The following is a 22,662-nucleotide window of genomic DNA, read 5'->3' on the forward strand; positions in this document are numbered from 1 at the left end:
AGTATGTTATGTTATATATAAACATCATTCCAGTTCAGCATGCAAAAGGAAAAACCAGAAAAGTAAGCTGGAACTGCTACACATGTGTTGTAATCAGCAAGTTGGTACCATCTTTGTCTACTTTATCTTGCCGTAATTTATGAAATCCTGTTATTCCTGAATGCTGGGGATATAACTGCACCAGTAGCATCTGTGGTACAGTGCTGAGATGCAAGTTGAGCAAGAAACATTGTAGTAGGTGGTCTGTTAAAAATATCACTTTTTACAATTTGAATCAGACGGTACCACAGGTCCCAGGAAGGACATGGAGGGGCTGGAATGTGTCCAGGGAAGGGAACAGAGCTGGGAAAGGGTCTGGAGCACCAGGAGCAGCTGAGGGAGCTGGGAAAGGGGCATAGCCTGGAGAAAAGGAGGCTCAGGGAGGACCTTCTGGCTCTGCACAACTCCCTGACAGGAGGGCACAGCCAGGGCGGGGTCAGGCTCTGCTCCCAAGTAACAAACAGCAGGACAAGAAGCAGCAACCTCAAGTTGTGCCAAGGGAGCTTTACATTAAACACTGGGAACCATTTCTTCACCTAAAGGGTTGTCAAGCACTGGAACAGGCTGCCCAAGGCAGTGGTAGAATCACTGTCCCTGGAGGGATTTAAAAGACCTGAGGATATGGCACTTGGGGACATGGCTCAGTGCTAGGAGAAAAGCTGGGCTCAATGATCTTAAAAGTCCTTTCCAACCTAAACAATTCTGTGAATCTGTGATGTGAGGGGACAGTAGTCCAACTCTTGAGGATGAGGCAGTAAATACTTTGGATTCAGCAAAGGTGGCCAGCCAGAGCTCTAATCACAGCAGCACCTCGTGATGATAACAGAACTATGCCATTACTGACTAGAGTTTGACCAAGAATGCCAACAAAAACCCTTGTAAAAAAGAAAAAAATGCCAACCAACCCCCATGAAACAACTGTTTCTCTCTTCCCTGTAATTTCTCTGAAAATAATTTGTTTTGTGCCAATTACACATTGCTCACCCCAAAGAATACAGTACTATTTCCAAGCACGAAATTCCAAAATCATGTTGGATTTCTCAGTACAAGTGAGAATTTGCTGTAAGTCATCTCTGTCAGGCAATTACCCTCACCAGCTATTTCAAGATACCTGGCACAATTCTGCTGGAGGGCAAGATGGATACTTGTCATCCTTTCAGTGAATGTGTACCATAAATACCAAAATTTCAAGCTACAATCAATATACAGGTGCTGTACAGAGCAGTCATTACAGAAAAGTGCCCAATTACCTCCTGTAACCAGCTAAGCAAAGAACCACAAGCCTGCATCTATGAAAATCCTAAATCCACTTCCTATTCACAAAACCTTTTGAAGCAGTGTGAAAGGACATGCCTTGGACAACATAAAAGACTCACTGGGAAAGTTTAAGCACCTGTGCACCGAAAATGAAACCAAATTTGGTTAGAAAAAGATAACAGTTTGCTTTACTTAACTAAACATATATCTAAGCCCTGAAGGTCTGCCCACAGAGAGATAAGCAAACTGAGACAAGAATTACCTGAGATTCTAATTTCTTCAATAACAAGGCTTTGAAAATTGCTGTGACCTCTGCAACAACTGAGCTGGGAGAATTTATTGACCAAGACTTGTTGCTTTGTGATGGTGCACTCTGCCCAGGGACAGCAATGCTTTTCAGAACTTCAGCTTTTCAACAGCACAAAGCCTCAATGCATCACGCAGTACAAAACAAAACACTTCAACTGCAAAATATTGAGAAGGATGTCTCCCGTTTCAGTAACTAAAATAATCAAATCAATGTTCTCTATCTTCACAAAAATAAACTCGACCTTTATTTCCCAACGGGAATAATCAACACAAGTATTTTGCTCAAAATGATTATGTTGCTGGGACTAAGCTGCTGTCTAAAGCAGCAAGGTGGGCAAAAGCACAAGTATAAAAACCACCTTTCAATCACAAGTGAATTAAAATTAATATTAGCTTGAATGATTGTCATAAAACCATTCAAGAAGCTCTGAAAGCTGTCTGTCACCGGAGATTAGGTACTATTCACCCCTCCTTTGCAATAAAATAATAATAATAATAATAAAATCATCCAACATTTCCTGTTCCACTCCCTACCCTATGATTTTTTCCCCTAAATAGCACTTAGTAAGCAATACCAATAAGAAACCAGTTATATCATCCACTTGGGTAGTGCTATGTCCATTCCAAACAAAAAAGTTAATTGCACTGAGGCTACAGAGAGTTCTGGAGGAAAGAAGACAGGTACATTTTATTCCTTTTAGTCTAAATACACATCACAAAACAAGCATGTGCCTATCACCATGGTAATTTTAGAGTCACTATAATGCTTTTCCTTACACATCTCTATAGGCTATGAGACACAGGCAGTGTAACTGCCACAATTTTAAGAGAGCTTGGTTAATTTTGGAGATTACTGCAGTCTAAAAGTAAAGAGTTTTCAGCATTTTCTATTTTCCTTTCAACTGCTCTACTGCTCTGAGAAGTTTTAGCACAGAAATACTATTGAAGACCTACCCATAAAGTCCTTTATGAAACACACAGAGAAATACCTCCTGGCTGGTAAAATCATTTGTTGTATACATGAAGAGATAACCAAAGGGTCTGTAAGTAAATGGTGAAGTCCAGAATCCACATTTGTTCCTCCTCTAATGAATCAACTCAATCTGAAGAAAAGCAAGACATGCACTTGGTCAAACAGCAGCAGGACAAGGAAATAAACTGCAGAGCTGCCTGCAAAAACGCCTCTCATATTATCCACTATTGTTCAGTGAGAGGAAAAGCTAGAAAAATCACTGTTACTCTTTGTAACATAACTGACAGAAAACTAGATTTAAATGTACTGAGATCATCTGCAAATAACGGAGTACAGAGATCTCCCCCACTGCTCCAATGACAGAGCAACCCATTGTAATGTCTGGTCATAATTATTCTGTAAGTCACCACATGAGTTTAGATTTGGAGGACTGGTTCCAAACCCCAGAGTTACCCTGAGCTCACAAATCACTTGCCTTGCATGCTTTGTAGCACACTCACTGTATTTAATATATGCTGTCATGCTTAATACTGCAGATACACAAAGGAGTTCATCTGTCAGCCAAGACTGAACCAGAACTGCCTGTGTGCATATGTGAGTGAGCTCATGTTTGAAATAATTAGTTCAATTCAAAAGACAGTGGTCTTACTTCTAGAAGTTAATAAATTTAAATTTTCTTCTGTGGGGAACTTCTTCCAGAAAAAGTTCCAGCAACTATTTCCATTGCCATGTTCCAGCAGATGCACAAGAAGCTGAACATCAGAGAGTTCTGGGGTCCCTGGCATTACCCATGCCTTGGGTATTGCTCCTGGACTAGAAATAATCTAAATCCACTTTTAGTAAAGGCAAACTCACACTGAAGTCATCTGGATCTCCTCACACCCTATCCAGTGGAATTATTATCGACTACTCTGTAATTGCAGATTACTGGAAAGATTTTCTGTCCCTCCCCTGAAGTGCATCTGAGTTAGCTGGAAACCCTCATCTTTCCTGGACTTGCTGGATGAGTAACGGGAAACTTGGTAAAATTCTGTGTCTCACGTGGATGGCTCACTGGTTTTGTCTGCCTTAAAAATAATCTCCCCACAGAGATATCAATTGTGTGTTATATACATATATAAAAATAAATCTATGTGAGATTTACTGACAATCTAAATCTGATTCTCTGCTGTAAGAGGCATTTCCTTCACTCCACCACCATTCTTTCCTTGTCTTCTGTCATTTCCTCTCAGTATCACCCTTGTGCCAACACTACCACCCAAACCCCTGCACAGCAAGGCAAACCAGGTAGCTGGAATAATTCTTCATCTCCTTTTTTGTTGGGACTGAGTTGTCAGGCAGATCAGATCCCTTAGCTTGCTTTCCAGATGGCATCACCAACACAGAGGTGGTGAGGGGGAAAATATCAGGTAGAGAAAGGAGAGAAGACAAGGAGAAAGCAGAAAGAAGAAAGGAGGAAGCAAAAATGTTGCAGATTTGTAATAGACTTTTTTAAAAAGACAGAGCATGTAACCACAGGGTCAGATTCAGGCATCACATGATCAAAAGACTGCATTCTCCTTTCAGAAAACAAACTGCAATTCATTCATTTGGAGAAAAGCTCTGGTCTTTATCAGGCAAATCACATCAGCCACATGCTGATACTCTCAGGCTGGAAATTTTCAAAACTTCCTGAATCAGAGAAGTTACCATTTTTTTTTTAAATTCAGCCTAATTATTTCAAACCACAAGTCACTCAGCTGTGTAAAAGGGGACAAAACAAAGACCAGAAATGTTTTCTGCATTCCAACAGGAGCTTCCCGTGGCTGTGTACCCATGGCAATCCTCCCATAGCAACTGGTAGGGCCTGTCTGCAGGAGTGGGTTTGTGTTTATCTCAGATGGGATACACAGGGTCTGCATGCTGCAAAAAATCAATGTTTTTAGTACCTTTGTGCTTCCTGAGCTTATTCACAGAATGGCCTTGAGAAAGCAAGTGCAGTAAGATGGCTGAACAAGGACAATGCTTCAGGAAAATTCAAAATTGCTGTTTCTTGGTCACAGACAAGACCTTTTCTTTATGCTCCTCGTTACTGTTTAGCTGGAATTGTATGCACGACAAAGAACTTTTTCCCTTAATGAGAAGGCACCCAGGTTACACTGGGATTTGCCTAACACTGCAGATCACCAAGCTTAAAATGAGGTTTCCAACACAGCCAGACAAGATTTCAGATGGGCAAAGAGCGTGTGCAGGCAAGTGTATCTACTTAAAACAAATACTACCAGCAGCATCAGGCAAAACCACAACTTATGAATAGCTACATCTCTTAAAAGCACCAAGTAAATTAGCTGTTATGAATGTTTCTATTGAGCACAGTTGCACAGGGCTTCCCTCTATGCCATTTCATCAAGGTTCAAACAAATTGAGAAACACTTCCACAGAGAGGCAGATTTTCAAGTAGGTATTTTAGCAAACTTCGTTTGAAGACAGCAACGTTCACAGCAAAGTTTGGCCAAACTTCTGGGATTCTTCTCCCTGCCAGCAGCAGGACACACAGATGGACTAAAATATTTGTGATCCCTCAGTCCTTGCAGACATCTCCCCTCAGAGCACGGAGAACAGCAAGCTCCCATCCACTGCCCAGCCCAGGAAAAGGCAGCGAGTGAAACTCAGCCAAACAGGTGCTGGGGGGGAAGGAGTATAAACACCCCCAGGCTGATAAGAAAGGCTAAAAAGGAAGAGATCTCTGAAGCCCAACCCAAAGAACTACAAAATGCTGGTTTGGTTCGTGTATTATCTTCTTTAAAAGCACACAGAAAAAGATGAGCATTTTGGTTTTAGGCTCCAACAAATGGATGCTAAAAGTAAAACCTTCAGGAGGGTTTGCACTATAGATATCATGCTGTGAAACTTCAGCATGTCATTTTATTCTACACATCTTTCCCACAATTCCTTATCTTTCTTAGCAATCCTTTTAATTGCTGTCAGAAAGTAAATGGATAAATGGAGTTAATTTTTCATTCAAGTGAGAACATTGGAGACTGTTTCACACTGGAGAATTAGCAGTGAAGAATCAAGAGCTGTACTTTTGTATATGTGTCTTTATTTTACATTCCTTACATCTCTTTATTAATGTTCTGATTTCACTCTTTGAAAATTATTTGAGACATCAAGTGCAGCTTCACTTTCAGATTCTCCCCTTTGAGTAGAAAAGGGAAAAAAAAAGAGCAAACCAGGTAAGATATTATAGGTGCCACTTTTTCAGTGTAATGAAACACCGCAACAAGGTCAGGGAATAAATTCATGGAGTATCAAAATAGCAGCTCACAGAAGAACCGGGGAGAAACTGCCAAAACTGCTGAGAAGGGTGTTTCAATCTGCTAATGGAGAGCCAGCAGGAATAGCAGGAGGCTCCCTCTGAAGTCGCCACCCTGCCTGGAGAATTAACATTATTGACAGGTTTTCTCCAGATTCTACCATTCTGTGCTTGGCAGGATGCAACTTATAATAATCCTGCTCAGTCCAATGCCAAAAAAAAACCTACCAGAAGCTGCTCCAGTCTCCTCCAGAGAGCCATCAAAGTGCAAATGGTCAGGAATGTGCATTTTCAAAAATGACCTTTCTGAAAGTTTTTCAGCAGCAACTATAAGCCAGCTGTGTCTGTCCATTCACCTTATTGCCTGCAAAAAAACCTGAAGGATATTCTCAAAATACCATCACTATCACCAGTTATTTACAAACTCAATCCACACCTGACTAGGGATTAATTCACTTATCTATTTTAAACCTAAAAATCCTCAACTACTAAACCTTCTATTAAAATTGATAAAAAAAAAAAATCTTGATAATTATTTCCAGACAAATGATAAGCAAGATGATGTCAGAAGCCAAGCTTTGGTATAATCAAAAGAATATAATTAACAGGCTTTTATAACAAACACCATTAAGGTGAAGAGTCTTTGTTGAACAGACTCACAAAAGTCACCTCTTGAATACTCATGACAACACAACATGGTTGTTGTTACTGGGTGCCCATCCACCGAGTAGAGAAAAACAAAGAGGTGGTGCTGTAATTGTACCTCCTTCAGCTTCACATTTCAAAACATTAGAGTCAGCTTCAAAATATGCCATTCATTCCAAACCAGGAGCACTGGGCACAGGGCTGGCTATCAGAAGACAAATTCCTGCTCCCTTCCCGAGTGCTCCAATTCCTTTGCACACCAGCACACTGCAGGTCAGCAGCACACAGGGCAGATTTCATGGAGTACAGCCAGTCAAGATCTAACTCGAGTCTGCCAAGGTGCTAAATGTAGGAGCCTTAAAAGGTCTTGCCTACACCCACAAAGATCAGATGTGATTTTACATCAATATAAATTAATCTGCATCACTGACATCTACCTTTTGATCAATACTGGGTAGGGGTTTTGTTTGATTTTTTTCATTAAAGACTCCCCAGGGTGAATTCTGGCCCCACTTCCAGCACAGCATTACAGAAGCTGCTCTGTTCTGCTGTCTAGTCCTTACTATAAACAGCTTCATGTCTCTGAGCACAGTCAAGTTACAGTGAACTTTTTTCTGTGTGTCATATGGCAAACCACATCTTCACCCAGCACCACACTCTGCCAGACAATTCCACTCTCTCATTTATTCTGCCTTTCAGCTTCTCCACGCTGAAAAGCCCTGCAGTTGCATTCCCAGGGGTGTTAACAGACCTGCAGAGAACATTTAGTAAAGATGTCCTTAAAGGCTAAAATTAACCATAAAGCTGGTGTTTATTTTGAAGCTTGGGAACAGGGAGGTGTTTCATGTGTCAGAACGAGTGGCCTGACATCAAAAACCCGATATGAAAGTTTGCCACTGAAGAAGTGGGCTGGCACAAAGAGCAGACGAGGCTTTTATTTAAATCAAGTTGGCTGCCAGCACCAGAGAGTTTCACTATCAGCACTGCAGATGCCTGATACCATCTGTAACACACAGCAAGCCTATTATGTTATTTTGTTGTGTGTGTGGTTGTATACATAAAAATAAGGAGAGGTAAGAGACTCTATATAACACACAACAGCCTGTGTACCACGGCTGCTCTAATCAGGTATTCCAGCCTGTGGAGGTCTAGATCCTATCTTAACCATTTCTGCACCAGCCAAGAAATATTTGATCTTCAGAGAAAACGTAAATTACGTGCAACACGTGTGTGTACCTCACTTGTATCATCAAATCTTCTAAATACAAAAATCCCTTTCCATGTTAGGCTGATCAATCTTTTTTTTTTTTTTTTTAGTATACTGTCCATAAATATGTTTTAATTTTTTTCCTAAAACTTGAAAATTATCAGTATTTGTGACTTGAAAATAAATAACCACAACTTAACATACTACCTAAAGACACTCCAAAAGCTAAATAGTTATCTAGTTTGTACATAGCTAAGAGGGGCCAGGAAACAAATTGTTTTAGTTCCAGAGAAGGCTTTTTTAAATGAACTCAGTCTCTTTTTGACTCCAGTATTTCTGTATTTTATTTTCCTAAATAGTGCTCGCTTTCCAATCTTCCATTTTGAACTTCTTTGCATTCCATGTAACAGAATTGTTTTTCAAGATATCTTTTTTAAAAGGATCACTGCTTAAAACTCCTGCAGGTCACAACCCTCTGAGCATGTTTCAAATCCTGATTTCTCTGTGGAGATCAGCAAGCCTCTCCCACCAAGAGAAAAATAGAGGTTCCCTCCTCAAGAGCCATGGGATGTTTCCAGAAGGCCAAGCTAAAGAGAAAAGAGTGCCACCACCTCCACAGACTGCCTTGCTCGAGCTTTTACTGTGTCACACGAAGGGAAAACAAGGCTGTGCTGCCAGGCATGAGTCCCTTGCCAGTGTTTTTGGACAGCAGCCTCTGGGAACACCAGGGCCATGACACAGACACGTGGACATCGTCAATAACATCACTATCAGCTGCAAGTAGACACAGATGACCAGCCAGCCACTCCCTCCTCCCAGCCTCCTTTGTGTCAATAAATCTTAACCTGGCTGTTTGACCAATGTTTAATCATAAACAGTTGGGAACATGCTGCAGAATATAAACAAAGGTGAGTAGGACAAAAACGGAGAGTGCAGTGTTGAGAATCACTCACCACTGAGCCAGGTAACAGAGAGCAGAGAAACACAGAACTGCTGGGGAACAGCACACAAGCAGCTGGTGTTCATTTAAAGCAATGACCATGCAACAACATTTAAGTATCCAGGACTGAAGCCACAAAAGGATTTCAAGGACTAAATGCATTAACATTCTTGGTTCTCTTAAAAACAAACAAAAAAGAAAAATTAAATGGCTTAGAACACCCACTCAGATGCATGGAAATAAACTGCCCTCATTGATCTCATCCCACTGCCATTTACAACAGTCATCTTGATTCCCTTCTGTGTTGCTAATCAAGCTAAAATTAACTTCTCTCCTGCTTACCACACATGCTAGAGCCACAAAAATCAACACAGGGGCAGCAGGATCAATTGTTTCTCTCTAGAAGTGCAGCCCACCTTCCTAATGTGGTAAACATATATTTAAGACTAACAGGATCCCTCCAAGGATTTTAACCATGTTTATCATGGGGTTGGGAAGCTGTTTAGACTGGGTGACAGAGCAAGTAGCTTCAAACACTTCTGAACAACTTCTAGTCATTACTGGCCTCTATGGACCTCTGTAAAACAGGCTGCAAGAAAGTGGGGATTTCCTTCCTGTTCAGCCAGTGTCCATCTTGGAAAAATCAACATCACACTTGTCACTTCCGCTCTGACTGAGAGCTAAGACATGTCTTAAGGCAGCATCTCCACAAAGCTCTGGAGGACTCTGCATTCCTAGAAGTCTGAGGCTTATTCAGAGGACATAGAGCTTTGTTTATATGGCTGTCACTCTAACTACACTGGTAAAAAACCCCAAAACAATCATATCCGAGTGTTCAGTTCTAAAGCAGCTTCATCTGAGATCCCAATGCGATGTTTTAAAGGAAAAATGCTGAACCAAAACAAAATCCCAACCCTACCAGATAACAGCCATTAAACAAAGCTGGAGTACAGATCAAATTGGCAGAACTGTGGAGTGGAACAGAAGTTTCAAAGAGAAAAGCACTCAGTGGAGATAAATAGACTTCAAGTGTGTGCTTGACAGCAGCCAAGGTTTTATGGTATTGGAAAAACACAGTACAGCGATACATAAGGTTAGTCCATCCACCCCCATGGTAACTGGCTGTCCCACTAGGCACACAATGAAAGGCAACTCTCATGAAACAACGCAGGATGACATTTAATTCTGTGTTCTGCTCTGGCCACCTCATCCTGCATTGATCCTTCCCCAGACATCAAATTCTACACTGTAAGGCTGAAATGGCAGGCACTGCATAAGTCCTGGATCAGGAGCACGATTTGCTCAGCCCTTGCAAGGGCTCAGAGCTGTGACGTGTCTCACCTTCCCATAGGATTTCTCATTTCCCACTTTCCCCAGTCCTAAGGGAGTCCTAAGGGAGCACTGCCAAACCACAGCTCCCAATCCCAATGACAAGATGTAGCCCCTGGCTGCTTCAGGACTCCTGGACCGTGACTACTCTGGCAGCACCAGGCAGTGAGTCTGACATTGCTTTTCAGAGATGTCACAGAAACGCTCAGCACCAGCTCTGGAATACACACACATTTACCCATTTTCTGGTGGAGTGTACCAGAAAAGGCTGTCTAGCCCCATTCACACTCAACTTTTCCTTGCTCCAAGATAAACCTTAAGATAAGAACCTAAGTCTGGCTTCCATTCCACCACAGCAGAGACCACAAGAAGTGACTCAGCCTCTGCCACCACCTCTCATTCCTTCCCTGCTTCTGTGAAATTCAAGAGCCCTTCTGAGAGGCTTTCCAAGCCTCTGCTGGTCCCACTGATCTTGGTTAAATGAAAAAGGTCAATATTAACTATTTTCCTTCTTTGCTCATCTTGGCAGAAACACTCAACTATGTTTCCCTCTCAATCAAAAACCACAATTAACACCTACCTCAGTGCCAAAAAAAAAAGCCCCACCTGCACCCACGCTCAGAGGAACTTCCCTATACCAGCTTCTACACAGAGTTCTGGTTTCAATAAGAAATTCAACCGTACACCAAGAATTAAATATGTACTGACAGTATGGAACTAAATGCAGGGCCACAGCCGGCCTCTACAAGAAGCACTGATTATTCATTTCCATACCTCACTCAATACCAAGAATTTTAAATCTTTGCTTTCCTGCCATGGAACTTTCAGCTGGCTGCAGATCCTGCCCCTTTCACCACACAAGTCTGGCCACTGCTGCCACAGGCAAGCAGCAACTTCAATTCTAGCCCCACTTTCATCCTAACTCCCATGTCCTCGAGAAGACTCATCCTTTATTACTACAAGTATCCAGACTCTTGGGAAATTTTTGTACCCTGGAGAATAAGGGGAAACTAACCATTTGAAAATAGCAGTTCATAAAATCTCCTAATATCCTTTTCAGAGAGAGGCACTTGTTTCAGCATCTTTGCTGGATACACTAGAGCAGTTTGATTCTCATGTAAAATCTCATTTACAATGCCATCAACTTTCTTCTAATGGGCCATTCATCATAGTAGAGTTTGCTTTCAAGTAGCCAGCCCAATACCTTGAAAGGTCTCACACAAGTCATTTAGCAGACTCACCCTTCCAGAGCCAGGGAACTATCTATAAAGACATTAGGAAAGGCTGTGCAAAACAAAATCACCTCAGTAAAGCTCAGGAAGAAAAACCTAATTTCCACATATATATGCCAGAAAAAGCCTGTGTGTGGGATGGTACTAACCTCTGAATTCAATCAGACTCTCTAAGAGGGCTCTAACACGCAGAGCATGACTGTGATGTATTTTCCTTTGAGGCTGGTTCAGTTCATTTAGAAAGTGATTTGGAAAAGCTAATGTACTATTTACGTACATTATAAAAAACTACCCATATGGAGTTAAAACTTTGCAAAATGTTCACACAAGTCCGTTCCACTCCCTCTGAAGACATTTCACAATCCATTCAATAACCAGTAGAGGAAGCCAGGATTACTGTTTTAAAACAGCTCTGAGGGTAGTTTGAATGTTTTAAAAGCTGACAACTTCTAGACTCAGAGCCAAATAAACATTTGGGGCAACAGAGAGCCTCTTAGACAAGTGTCTACAAAGTGACATCCACCTGCATCCTTCCAAATACTGACATTTAAAATAAAGGCTGAAAGAGAATCCCAGGCACAACCTTCCCTCCTACTAAAAAAGAGAATACTTTTACTATGATTCAGATGATGATGTACTGAACTGGCTAGTGGGAGACCACCTTGCAGGACGTGGTTAAGACTGCAAACAATAAAAAACAATCAATCACAAGATTTCTAACGTATTCTAAATCCTGACAGTATATACAACTGTGCTGAGGGGTTTAATCCTCGAAAAGAGTTTAACCAACTGAAGTGACAATGACTCTTGCAAAACACAGCATATGTGGAAGTTGTCACCCCAGTGGTTTCATTATTTTTCAATCAGGGAAATTTTAGAGAGTTATCTTGTCATACTACTGGCATAGTTTAATGCTCCCTTTCCTTTGCTTCAGGAGAATATACAGAATTAGGGAAACATTTTACTTTAATGGATGTACCTTACCTGGAAGATTTATATGAATTTCAGAGTTTGCAGTATCAGCTTTTAGGAGAACAGAATTCTGGCTGTTTTCTGCTATAGGATTTTTTAATAGGAATTCTCATTCTTGCAATGGAGAACAAAGCAGGGAAAAATGAGAAGAAACTGCAGCCTCTTGGAGAAGAGGATGCACCCACCTGGTGACAGGAGACCTCAGATTCAGAATCAATATCCACCAAAACAAACCTGTTTCCCAACTTCATCCTGGGGCTGTTTGCAGTGATTTTTACACAATTGTAAACAGATGATGTGCAAGTCTAAACTACTCGGTTGTGCCTATTTTCAACAGCCAGTCTGCATACGCCTTGTTTACACAAAATACACACAAAAAAATGACTGCAATTCTTTTATTGAACCACTAGCAATCAGGAATTTTCTAAGAATTCCTATGCCTGAAGGAAACTTCAGTGCTTGCCTTAATATTCCATAAAGGCATTAGCAGCAAAGCATATGCCAGCCTTTGACTTCCTCTGCAGATCTTCCCAGGACTGAGTTTCATTATCTCCTCTCATTAGACGGTGTCTGAGGGAGACATGGGAAAAGAAGAGCTATAGTAATTATCCAGCTGAATGGACAAGGCAGAAGGAGGCAAAGCCACCCAATTGCCAGGCTTGTTGACAGCCAACACCCCTTTACACACGGTGGGCAGGCAGCCACCAGCACCATGTTACACCAGCCATGAGACAATTAAAAAAGGAACGAGATCAATAAATAAATAACAGTTGGCACACCTCCCACACCAAGAGCCTACCCTTACTAGCTTGGGCTACGCCTCAAACTGAATATGAAAAGCAAAATCGTTTTTGGTCTACCCATCAGGTAGAAACAAAATTTGCTTTCTGTGTCTAGTCCTTTTCTCCTCCCACGCAATCAGGATTCCGAGTTTGTAAGAGTCCAGAGTTCTTATGCCCTCGAGAGAGGAAAGGCCTGAAGTTGCTCAAGAACAATTCCTTCAGCAAGTGCACAAACTGGCTCTGCAGGGAGTCCAGTCCTGCTTAGACAAACTGTTGGTGGCTTCTGTATGTGGCCTAAAGGGAGATAGAAGATTAAAACAGTTTGTGTGGGAAGATTTCCCAAGGCTCTCCTTGAAGTGGCACGAAGCAGAAAAAAGGGGTACAGCTCCAAGGTCGTATTTCAGAGAGAGAGGGAGGGACATCCTCTTCCACAGTGCTTACACCACCTCTGCAAGGCTTTTTGTCTCCTCATTCTGTCCTAAAAGATGGAGTGGATTGTACTTGCACATGAAAGCAGGCTCTTATGCTAGAAGATTCTTGGAGGAGGATAATAAGTGGTAACAATGTGCTTAAAGTTTCCTTCTACTTCTCCTCCTATCCTAATCACACAGCATATAATAACAGAACCAGACAAAGACTGTCCATCTTTGCTCCTTCAGCTAAGGCAGAGCTCCTAATTAACTTCTACATTATTTCTCCCCAACTGTCAAGATGTCCTCAAAGAACATGAAAATTACATATCTGGTACATTTAAAGGAGGGAGGAAAACCACCAAAGTAAATTGCACATGCACAACAAACGACAACCCAAGAAATTAAACTCGCTTTTAAGTTACTAAAAATAGACAGGATGGGAGGGAAGGGACTATCAATCAAATCTTAGAGTTGCTGAATATTCAAAGAACAGTCTTGTAATAGACTGCTCTCTCAAGATTGCTTGAAATTTTTATGATAAAAAATGCACGAGGACATGAAAAAAGGAGCAGAAGGATAACGAAGAGCAAAATACACATGACAGAAGTGGATACAGAGTATTAATTAGGCCATTAAGATACTTAAATGTTTTACTGTCCAATAAAATATGTATTTCATAAAAGTTAAGTGCCATGCAGAAGGAATGCACACATCAATTTACTGAGCTGTTTTGAAGAAACCAAAGATGTGGATTATTAGCAAAAAACATTTGTGGACAAGAGTGAACAGGCATCAGTAAAATTGTATTTCTATTATGAAAACGAAGAATATACAATTGGATGGAAATTTTCACTCACATTTACTTAAGGGAGAAATTCATCTGCTCTATAAGCATCTCATCAATCTGCTTTTATGAGGAGTCTGCAGTCAACTGAAATAGGGAGACTTATAAATACTTGAAAAAACAGTTCAGTGATTAATACTGAATTATTGACTGAAGCGAATGCATTAAGAGCAGACAATAATTTGTACTCACAATTAGTCGATTAACCATGTCTGGAAGTACATCAAGATGTCTTTTCATAGCCCACATTCAGGAGACAGAAAAAAAATGCCTCAGCTTTTTCATCTTGCAAATTTGTCAAAGAAAAAAAAAATCACTGCAAAAATGACACCCAGACCTTCAGCCCCACATATTCCCTGGTTTCAGTCTTGCAGTCAGTTACATCAGGGCCCATCAGCCATTTCAGATGCATAAAACAACATTTTAACCTTAGTTTACCTGTCAGGAAACACTGCACAAGCTCGGGGGACTTCTAAGGCATTTGTTGCAAAGCATATGCAAATATAAGAGAACAAAGACCTTCACTATCCAATACACTGTGGACTAAGATTTACAGCACATTTCACTGCCATACTTTTCTTTCTTTACACTGGACATCCCAGTCATCAATCTCCAATCTCAGGAAACTCCTGGATGTACAGGGACTGAACCAAAGATAATAAAACAAAGCTGGTGTTGGGCATAGCTACATGTGAGAGAAGCCTCTGTGCTCTGGACAGCTGTTAAGGAAAAAGAAAGGAAAGAATTTATACTAAAAGCAAATGAGAATTTTTCTCCCTTTTCATTAACATCACCAACTCGAAAGCACATGATTTTTCTTTTTTTAACCACATTTCCACTTGGATTGGAAAGGAAAGCTGTTTCATCCACGTCTAACCAGCAGTGAGGTGAAGCTCAGTCTGGAGCATTCCTGGTTATGGAGCCCCTGGGCTCTGATGGCAGAACACCCAGACACTGCTCAGACACTGAGCTAGAAGGAGCTCAGAGTAAATCACCACATGCCAGAGGAGCTGATATGGAGCTGAGTGCTAGCAGAGATCCCCCCAGAATAGGAAAGCCAGCTGGAGGGAACTGTCAGATCTCTGAGTGGTTTAACCAGCACCTCACCAGGCTGTGTCCCCTTTGTCACCCCTCGCTGTCACAGAGCAGCCCCCAAACCCTCGCTGCCATCGCTGCACAAACTCCTCTCAATAACAGATCGATAACACTAATTACCACACCTGGGCCAGCAATCAGCCTTTATTTGCATGGCATAAGTGGCAAATTCAAGGAGTTCCCTGTTCTCTACCAACATCCTGTTGCCACATCTAGTCCTCCAGGAAACTGCAACGCCGAGAGAGAGAATTTGGCGTCCCACAGAAGGGCTCTGACGCCAAATGGCCAGCAGAGCAGTCCCTGGGAGCTCGCTCGCACAGACAACAGGCACATTAATCTGCTTGTCATTTATGCTCTCAGTTATTCACTGCAAGGCTGCCTATCACGTTTTCTGGAGAGGGAGGGGAAAAAACAAAGCAAACAGCATTATTTTGATTTGTTACCAGGACAGATGTTCTACAGTGAGTACACTCACCCAGCTGGCACCAAAATAACTAGGATATGAATTACTACAGATTTCATCATTTTTATTCCCCATTTTCAGGAAAGCAAAACCTTTCACATTCATTTATCCTCTAGATTTATAGGAAAAACACAACAGTACCCACAGGAAGGAATCCACAGTCACCTAAGGATACGTGCCATGATTAAGAGTTTGCTAGCACAAAGAAGTTACACCAGCACAACTTGAATCCACATTTATTACTTTATAGCTGAGACTCCACACAAAACTGTACAAGACAAGTGTGGCATGTTCTCATTAGACTAATCTTTTCATAATCAACACATCAGCTAAGCTGAACCAAGCCTGGTTTAGAAGAATCCATAAGGACATACACTGAGTTTTGCATAACCTTAGTTTATATTCACAACCTGACTTACAGCACAGCTATTTTTGAATCAACAAATTGAGCAGCAGTTTCACATGAGAGAAACTTTTCCTTAAATGTTTAATATAACTCATGACAAATTGAGCTGCTTAGCCAAAAATTATTACTTGACATGAATTCCAAAATTAAAATCAAGTAATCCTTTATCACATCTTGCTGTGCAACAAAAAAACCTGTTCTCAAAGACAGTCTTTGAAATTAAGTAAGAGCATGAAAAATACAAGATGAAGCACTAAGAAAGCAAATCTTTAAAGGGTTTCTAGCAAGAGCAAAACCACCATCCACAAGCTGTAGCACAGCAAATAGCACATTTCAAACAAAGAATAAAAAAACCCCAAAAACCCAACAACAACAACAACAAAAAAACAAACCCCAGTTGCCAATGTAGATAATGCAATATTTAAGAAGCAAAACTACCCGAGGAGTTACCAGAGACAACATACATATGCAGCATTTCAGAAACAACTAGTTCTGCAGTCGTGGTTATGTGGTCAAAGCATTTCCTTGGTGTGTGTACACAGGGTGTGCAGCTGCCCCAGATGTAAGGACACCCTCCCTTGCACCCACCATGATGGAATTGTTCCAGCCACAAGAATGGAGCTCGAGTGGTTGGTGAGGTCACCAAAACACTGCACTGCATTGTGCACATCTCCATTTTTCTACAATATGGCATTTTTAAAAAAACTTGAATTAGTGCCTTGAGTTTCTGGCTATCAGACTGTACAGCCACGTCCCTTAGAAACGGGATCTAATTCTGCATTTTCTGGTTGCTAAACTCCAGTTGCTGAGACACCCCCACTACCCAAACACCGAAGGGAACTTAAGATTAATGCACGTGTAAAATTCTGCAGGATCAGCACCTTGGTGTGTGGTCAGAGTATTGGACTATTTATTTTTGTCAAGTTTATTGAGCACCTAGAAAAATCCCATTATAAATAAAGCAGCATGCTCTTAATAAAACTTGACACGCATGGTAAGTTTTCAATTTATAATGGGGCTTATATACTTCTTTTTTTTATTTTAACTCTACATTTTAATTTGATTTCATACATCCATATATTTACTTCCCTTGTATTTATTCTCAAGCTAAAAAAGCTCCTCCATTTATTTCCTAAATGCTAAAAGAACTGCAGGTTTAAAAACTTGTTTTTATGCTTAGAAACCTCCTACTGAAAGAACCCATTTACACAGAAAAACACCAACTTCGGGCTCCATTAATTACGCTACTGCAAAAATTCTAAATGGTCACAGAAGCAATAAGCAAATATCCCATGAAACATTCCCAGGCAAGCATCATTTTCCAATCTATTGAGCTCACAGTTCAAAAAGCTCAAGTGCTATTATCAGGCCATGCTCAAGCAACATTTGCAGGTTTAGTCAATAGAACTTTTGTATTTAGGAGCATCTGAAGGCCTGACTCATAGCCACTTAAAATTCAGGTTAGCGAGTTTAACTTTCAACTGTTGCAGTTCCTTCGGCTCTGGGGGACAAAATAAATAAATAACTGAACAAATTTTAGTTCATTTTTAGCTTTATTTTAGTTACTGGAAGTGTCTAACTTGTTATTGCAAATTATTTTTAAAACTGAGTCAATTTTGAAGACAACAAAGAAAAAGTTAATAATCCATCATTCACCTGATCCTGTAAGCACCTGATTACACCATAAATTTTAAGAAATTACTGTCTTCAACAGGAAAAAATACTCCAGTTAATGGTTCCTGCTCTTACACTTTTGCTGGTATCAAGAGTGCATATATCTAGTGCATATTCTCCTGGTAGTCTTGAGTTCCTTTCCTATAGAAAAATACCCAGATATTTATCTACATACTTCCAGCTCCCACCAGCACAGCTAAAAAAAAAATCACAAGCTATAAAAAGAGTTTCCAGCAAATCCTTAATTTGATTTGAAGCACTTATTTTTGATGTAAGTACTTCCACCATTTAATCTTGATTTATATTTGTAATGTCTGCTGTAGTGTGGCACTTATTAATTAAACTGATTAAGGATCTTCAGCTGTACCATAGGCTCTCCACTCTTCCACCCACTTTGTTCCTAACTGTCATTAACCTCTAGGAAATGTCCTCTTTGTTGGTTATTACTGTTTAATTATACTGTATAGTTATGTCATCACATCTGTGAAATACAACCTCCCATAACAACACAGCTGTGGAATATGATACTCCTGCCCAGCAGTAAAATCCTGGTTACAGCAGAGAATCCACACTCACCACGTTGATGGAGGAAGTGATATAAAGCTTTTCAAAAGCCCTTGATTTTGAGCAGGGCTCTTGAGACAGGAGGTAAGCACAGCCTTCAAGAGAGGTCTCAAACTCCCCCTCTTTCCTCCCTTCCCACCCCTCCTGACAAGATTCTCAGTACATTTCAGGAATTACTTCTAAACTCAGAAAAGCGAAGTTCTATACAGAAATAGTAAAGCGAGAAGGAACTTCAGAAAACAGAATTTATGAGCTCACCATCTATTTTTTAACCAACAGTATGAACTACAACTGAAAGAGACTTTTTCCTGGAACCCTCTGCTTCCATTCATGATCTCATGATGCACAAGCATTTCCTTTGCATGTAATGTAACAGCAGCAGTGACTGCAGACGTTCAGAGAAAACAGCACTCTGCACATTTCTGCCATCCTTTACAGGTGTGGGGGGAAAAGGGAGGACAACCACTCAAACAACTGTTTTTTAGAATATTACCAGCAAGTTCTCCCCACATCACAAGGACCTCCCTCTAAAACACTGGATGGAATGATCACTAATTCCTGAAATTTAACATAAACTGTACATGCTGCTGGTACACGGAAAAGGTGTGGCTGTATCAAACATGGCAGGAGTGTTACCATAATATGCAGAAAACGTTGTGTAAAGTTGTACACTACAACCTGTCCTCACTTTGTCCTCCTCCTGACAATATTAGCTGGCAGAAGCACACAGGCTTCTCTGCAGGAAAGAAACGGCACTTTCTGTTTACTGGGGAGAGATTCTCTGTGTGTGTGTGGAGAGGGTGACTGGGAGAGAATGGTCTGATTTTTCAAGTGCTGAGATAATGAGATAACAGCAGTTTCAAGCCTCAATCAAGACTGTGTACACCAAGTTTCAACAAGATTTTCTTTTTCCTGGTCTGGGTTACAAACCCTTGACTGGCCAGTAAGAAGTTGTTTACCTGATAGAAGCAAGGGGGCAAATTCCTTTAGATTGATGCAAAACATTTTCCTACTCTGGAAGTCAGAAAGGGAGGAGCACCAAGTTTATTTATGTAGCTCAAACAGCAGCCAAGCTACGAGGATGCCTTATTGTGTAGAGTTCATAAGTGTACATTAAACTCCTCCCTTTAAAGCAATCCAGAAGGAAAGTTGCCATTCCCACTCCAAGAGTCAAGAGCAAAAAAAAGGGGAGAGAAATAAGCAACGAGGTTGCTGTTTGACATAGTTTTCTGTCACAATGGTTATGATTAACCAAGTGAAGAAACAGAGTGACAGGGAGGAGAGAGCTTGCACAGATACCAGAGCCAGAGGGAATGACAACAGAAGTGCCCAGGGCTTCGGGTGGTCTTGTTTTACAAAGCCAGATTAATTAACCAGACACTAAAGGACATCTCTTTCAGAAAATGAAACACGTTAGAAACCAAAACACCTCAGAGAGTGAGCAGCTAGGGAGCTATAACTAAATTACTAAGTACAAAATGAAGCAGCCTGCAGAGGAAATGAGTAATTAAAAAACCCTCCCCTGAGCGACAGGCTGGCGAGAGACGGGTAACTCCAGGACCCTGGTGCTGGAGGTAAACACTACCAAAGCCAAAACGTGACAGATGAAAACAGATGTTTTATACTAACAACAACCCCCCAATCTCCTGCCTTTAGAGCACACTCTGAGGTAGCATTAGCCACAGTCAGCCTGGAACAACCTGAGGAGATGCACACAGGAATTACATCACCCACCACTATCACGCTGCTGCCCTGGGGTGAAGCACTGCACTCGCTGGACAGTACTCAGCAACTATAAACAATGTTTTCACAGGAAGAAATAGATTAACATCAAGCTTGTTCTTCTTTCTGCAAGAGAATTAAGAGAGCAAAGACCCTGGTAGCACATAAAACCCTTCTGCACCCCTCTCCCCTTCCTTAAGGAAGCAAAGACACCTTGGGCACCTGCTGTCCTGGTGAGCAGCATCACTCCCAGCTTGGCCTGACTCCTTTCTTTTCTGCTGCTCCAGAGAAACACCAGGAACAACACCTAACTTGCCAACCCTTAAGTAAGCAATTCTGGCAAAGTGGTTTCCAACTTTTTTCCGCTAGATCTTTTCCAAGGAAGACAAGCCTTGGGTGTAGCAAGTTTTAGCCCACCGAGAGTCCTTCCTTCTTCTATGTCTTTTCGGAACCCTTAGGAAACACCAGTTGAACATGAGTCTGTCTGCAGGCAAGCACGGAGGATGATGACCATGGGGGACACCTGGCAGCGAGGGGCTCACACTTTTCCCCCAGACATGGTTCCCCCAGAGGGAGCAGCCCCAGTTCCAGTGTACATCATGCCCTTTCTCAGCCTCGGACGGCAGCAAGGCTGGGAAGGCGAGGACATTCTGTGATGATGCTGAGAACCTCATCAGGCAGATGTCCCTCACCATCAACTCAGGCCCTCCACCAGGTGAATGCTCCTCACCCTCTGTGACCAGACCTTCACTATCCCCTGAGGCTCTCTGTGACAGGGGAACCCTCATCGCTATCTCAAGCCCTCCACCTTCTTCAGAGGCGGACCCTCACCATCCCTTCAGACTTCTGGTGGGCAGGGGAACCCTTGGCCTGTTTCCTTCGTTAGCTGAGGCCCTTCACCATCACTCAGGCCCTTCTCCTGGCAGACACACAACCCCTGCCATGGGATACGGGCAGCTCACCGTCCGCTCCGTGGGGCGAGGGACCCTTCACTGCCCCTCCTGGAGGGAGCCCCCGCTCCGCCCAGCCCCACGTCCCCTCCCCGGGACAGAGGGTCCCTGTCCGCCCCCGGGGCCGTTCCTGCCCAGCGGAGCGGGCCCGACCCGCCGCCCCCGGCCCCCGGCACTCACTGCGGCGGGAGCTGCAGGGCCGGGCCGCCGCGGCGCTGGAAGGCGCCGTCCACGAAGACGCCGTTCTTGCCGAGGCAGCGCAGGTAGAAGTGCGGCTCCTGGAAACTGAGCTGCAGGTGCCGCCGCGAGATGAAGCTGGAGTGCCCCATGTTGACGTCCACCGAGCCCTGCGAGGAGTTGCGGCCTATGGTGACGGCCGGCTGCCGCATGAGGAACTCGAACTCGCGGCCCTGCAGCCGCGCCAGCACCGGCCCGGTGCAGGCGGCGGGCGGCGCGGCCGGGGGCGGCGGCCCGGGAGGGGGCGCGGCGGCGGGGCTGCAGGGCGCCGAGCGCAGCGCCAGCAGAGCCCGCGCCCCGCTACTGTCCTCCCCGACTTCGGCCATGTTCCCCGGCAGCGAGCGAGCCAGCGTGCCGGCCTCCGGGGCGGGGCCGGCGGGGCGGGGATGGCGGGGAAGCGGGGCGGGGCGGGAGCCGCGCCGGCCGCCGCCTCCCCCGGCAGCTCCGCCGGGCGCGGCCGCCCCGCCGCGGTCCGGGGCGCGGGGCGGGGGCGGCAACGGCGGCCGCGCGGCGCCGCCTGCGGGCCAGGGCGGGCAGTACAGCTCAGCACAGCACGGCACAGCACAGCAGCGCGGGCCGGGGGGAGGGAGCGGCCGCGGCCTCAGCGGCTCCGGCGGTTAAACCGCTCCGGGCCGGCCCCGGGGCCCCACAGACACCCCCGAGCCGCGGGGACGCCTCGCCGCGGTCAGTCGGCCCCGGGCTTTCTGCGGGCACGGGCAGGTCCGTGCCGCGGCACCGTTCTGGTCACTGACATGGGGTCGCTTCAGCGGCCTTTTGCTGCCTCTCCATGGAATCACAGAATGGATTTGGGTTGGAAGAGACTTTAAAGATCTCCCAGTTCCTGCCCCTGCCATGGGCAGAGACACCTTACACTATCCCGGGTTGCTCCAAGCCCCGTCCAGCCTGGCCTTGGACACTTCCAGGGATGGGGCAGCCACAGCTTCTCTGGACAACCTGTGCCAGGGCCTCCCACCCTCACAGGGAACAATTTCTTCCCAATATTTCACATAAATTCCCACTCATTCAATCTGTACCCATTACTCCTTGTCCTATCACTGCAGTTCCTAACAAAGAGTCTCTCTCCAAATCACCTCATGGACAACTCCCTGTGCTGGAGAGGCGCCCCAAGCCCAACCCAACCTGCTCCCGGGGCAGGGGCACACATATCCTCTGCCTGGGCTCTGGTCCCTGACATCAGCTGCCTTCAGTGGCCTTTTGCTGTCTCTCTATGGAATCGTAGAATTTTGGCTTGGAAGAGACACTAAAACTCATCTGGTTCCACAGCCCTGCCATGGGTAAGGACACCTTCCAGCA

At 43.5% G+C, this 22,662-nt stretch overlaps 1 protein-coding gene across 1 annotated transcript in view; it reads right to left on the reverse strand.

Moving 5' to 3' along the window:
- The window catches only part of FOXK1 (forkhead box K1), a gene marked incomplete at its 5' end in the record, with an annotated part of 56,541 nt that extends 34,867 nt beyond the window's left edge, over positions 1 to 21,674 (reverse strand). Inside the window, one exon of the mRNA XM_083872477.1 lies at positions 21,292 to 21,674. Within this exon, the coding sequence (XP_083728603.1) occupies positions 21,292 to 21,674 (383 nt within the window). The remainder of the gene's footprint in view (positions 1 to 21,291) is intronic.
- Positions 21,675 to 22,662: the final 988 nt, after the last annotated feature.

This window comes from Zosterops lateralis, assembly GCF_965231275.1.
Source record: "Zosterops lateralis genome assembly, chromosome: 15".
In the NCBI taxonomy this organism is placed as follows: domain Eukaryota; kingdom Metazoa; phylum Chordata; class Aves; order Passeriformes; family Zosteropidae; genus Zosterops; species Zosterops lateralis.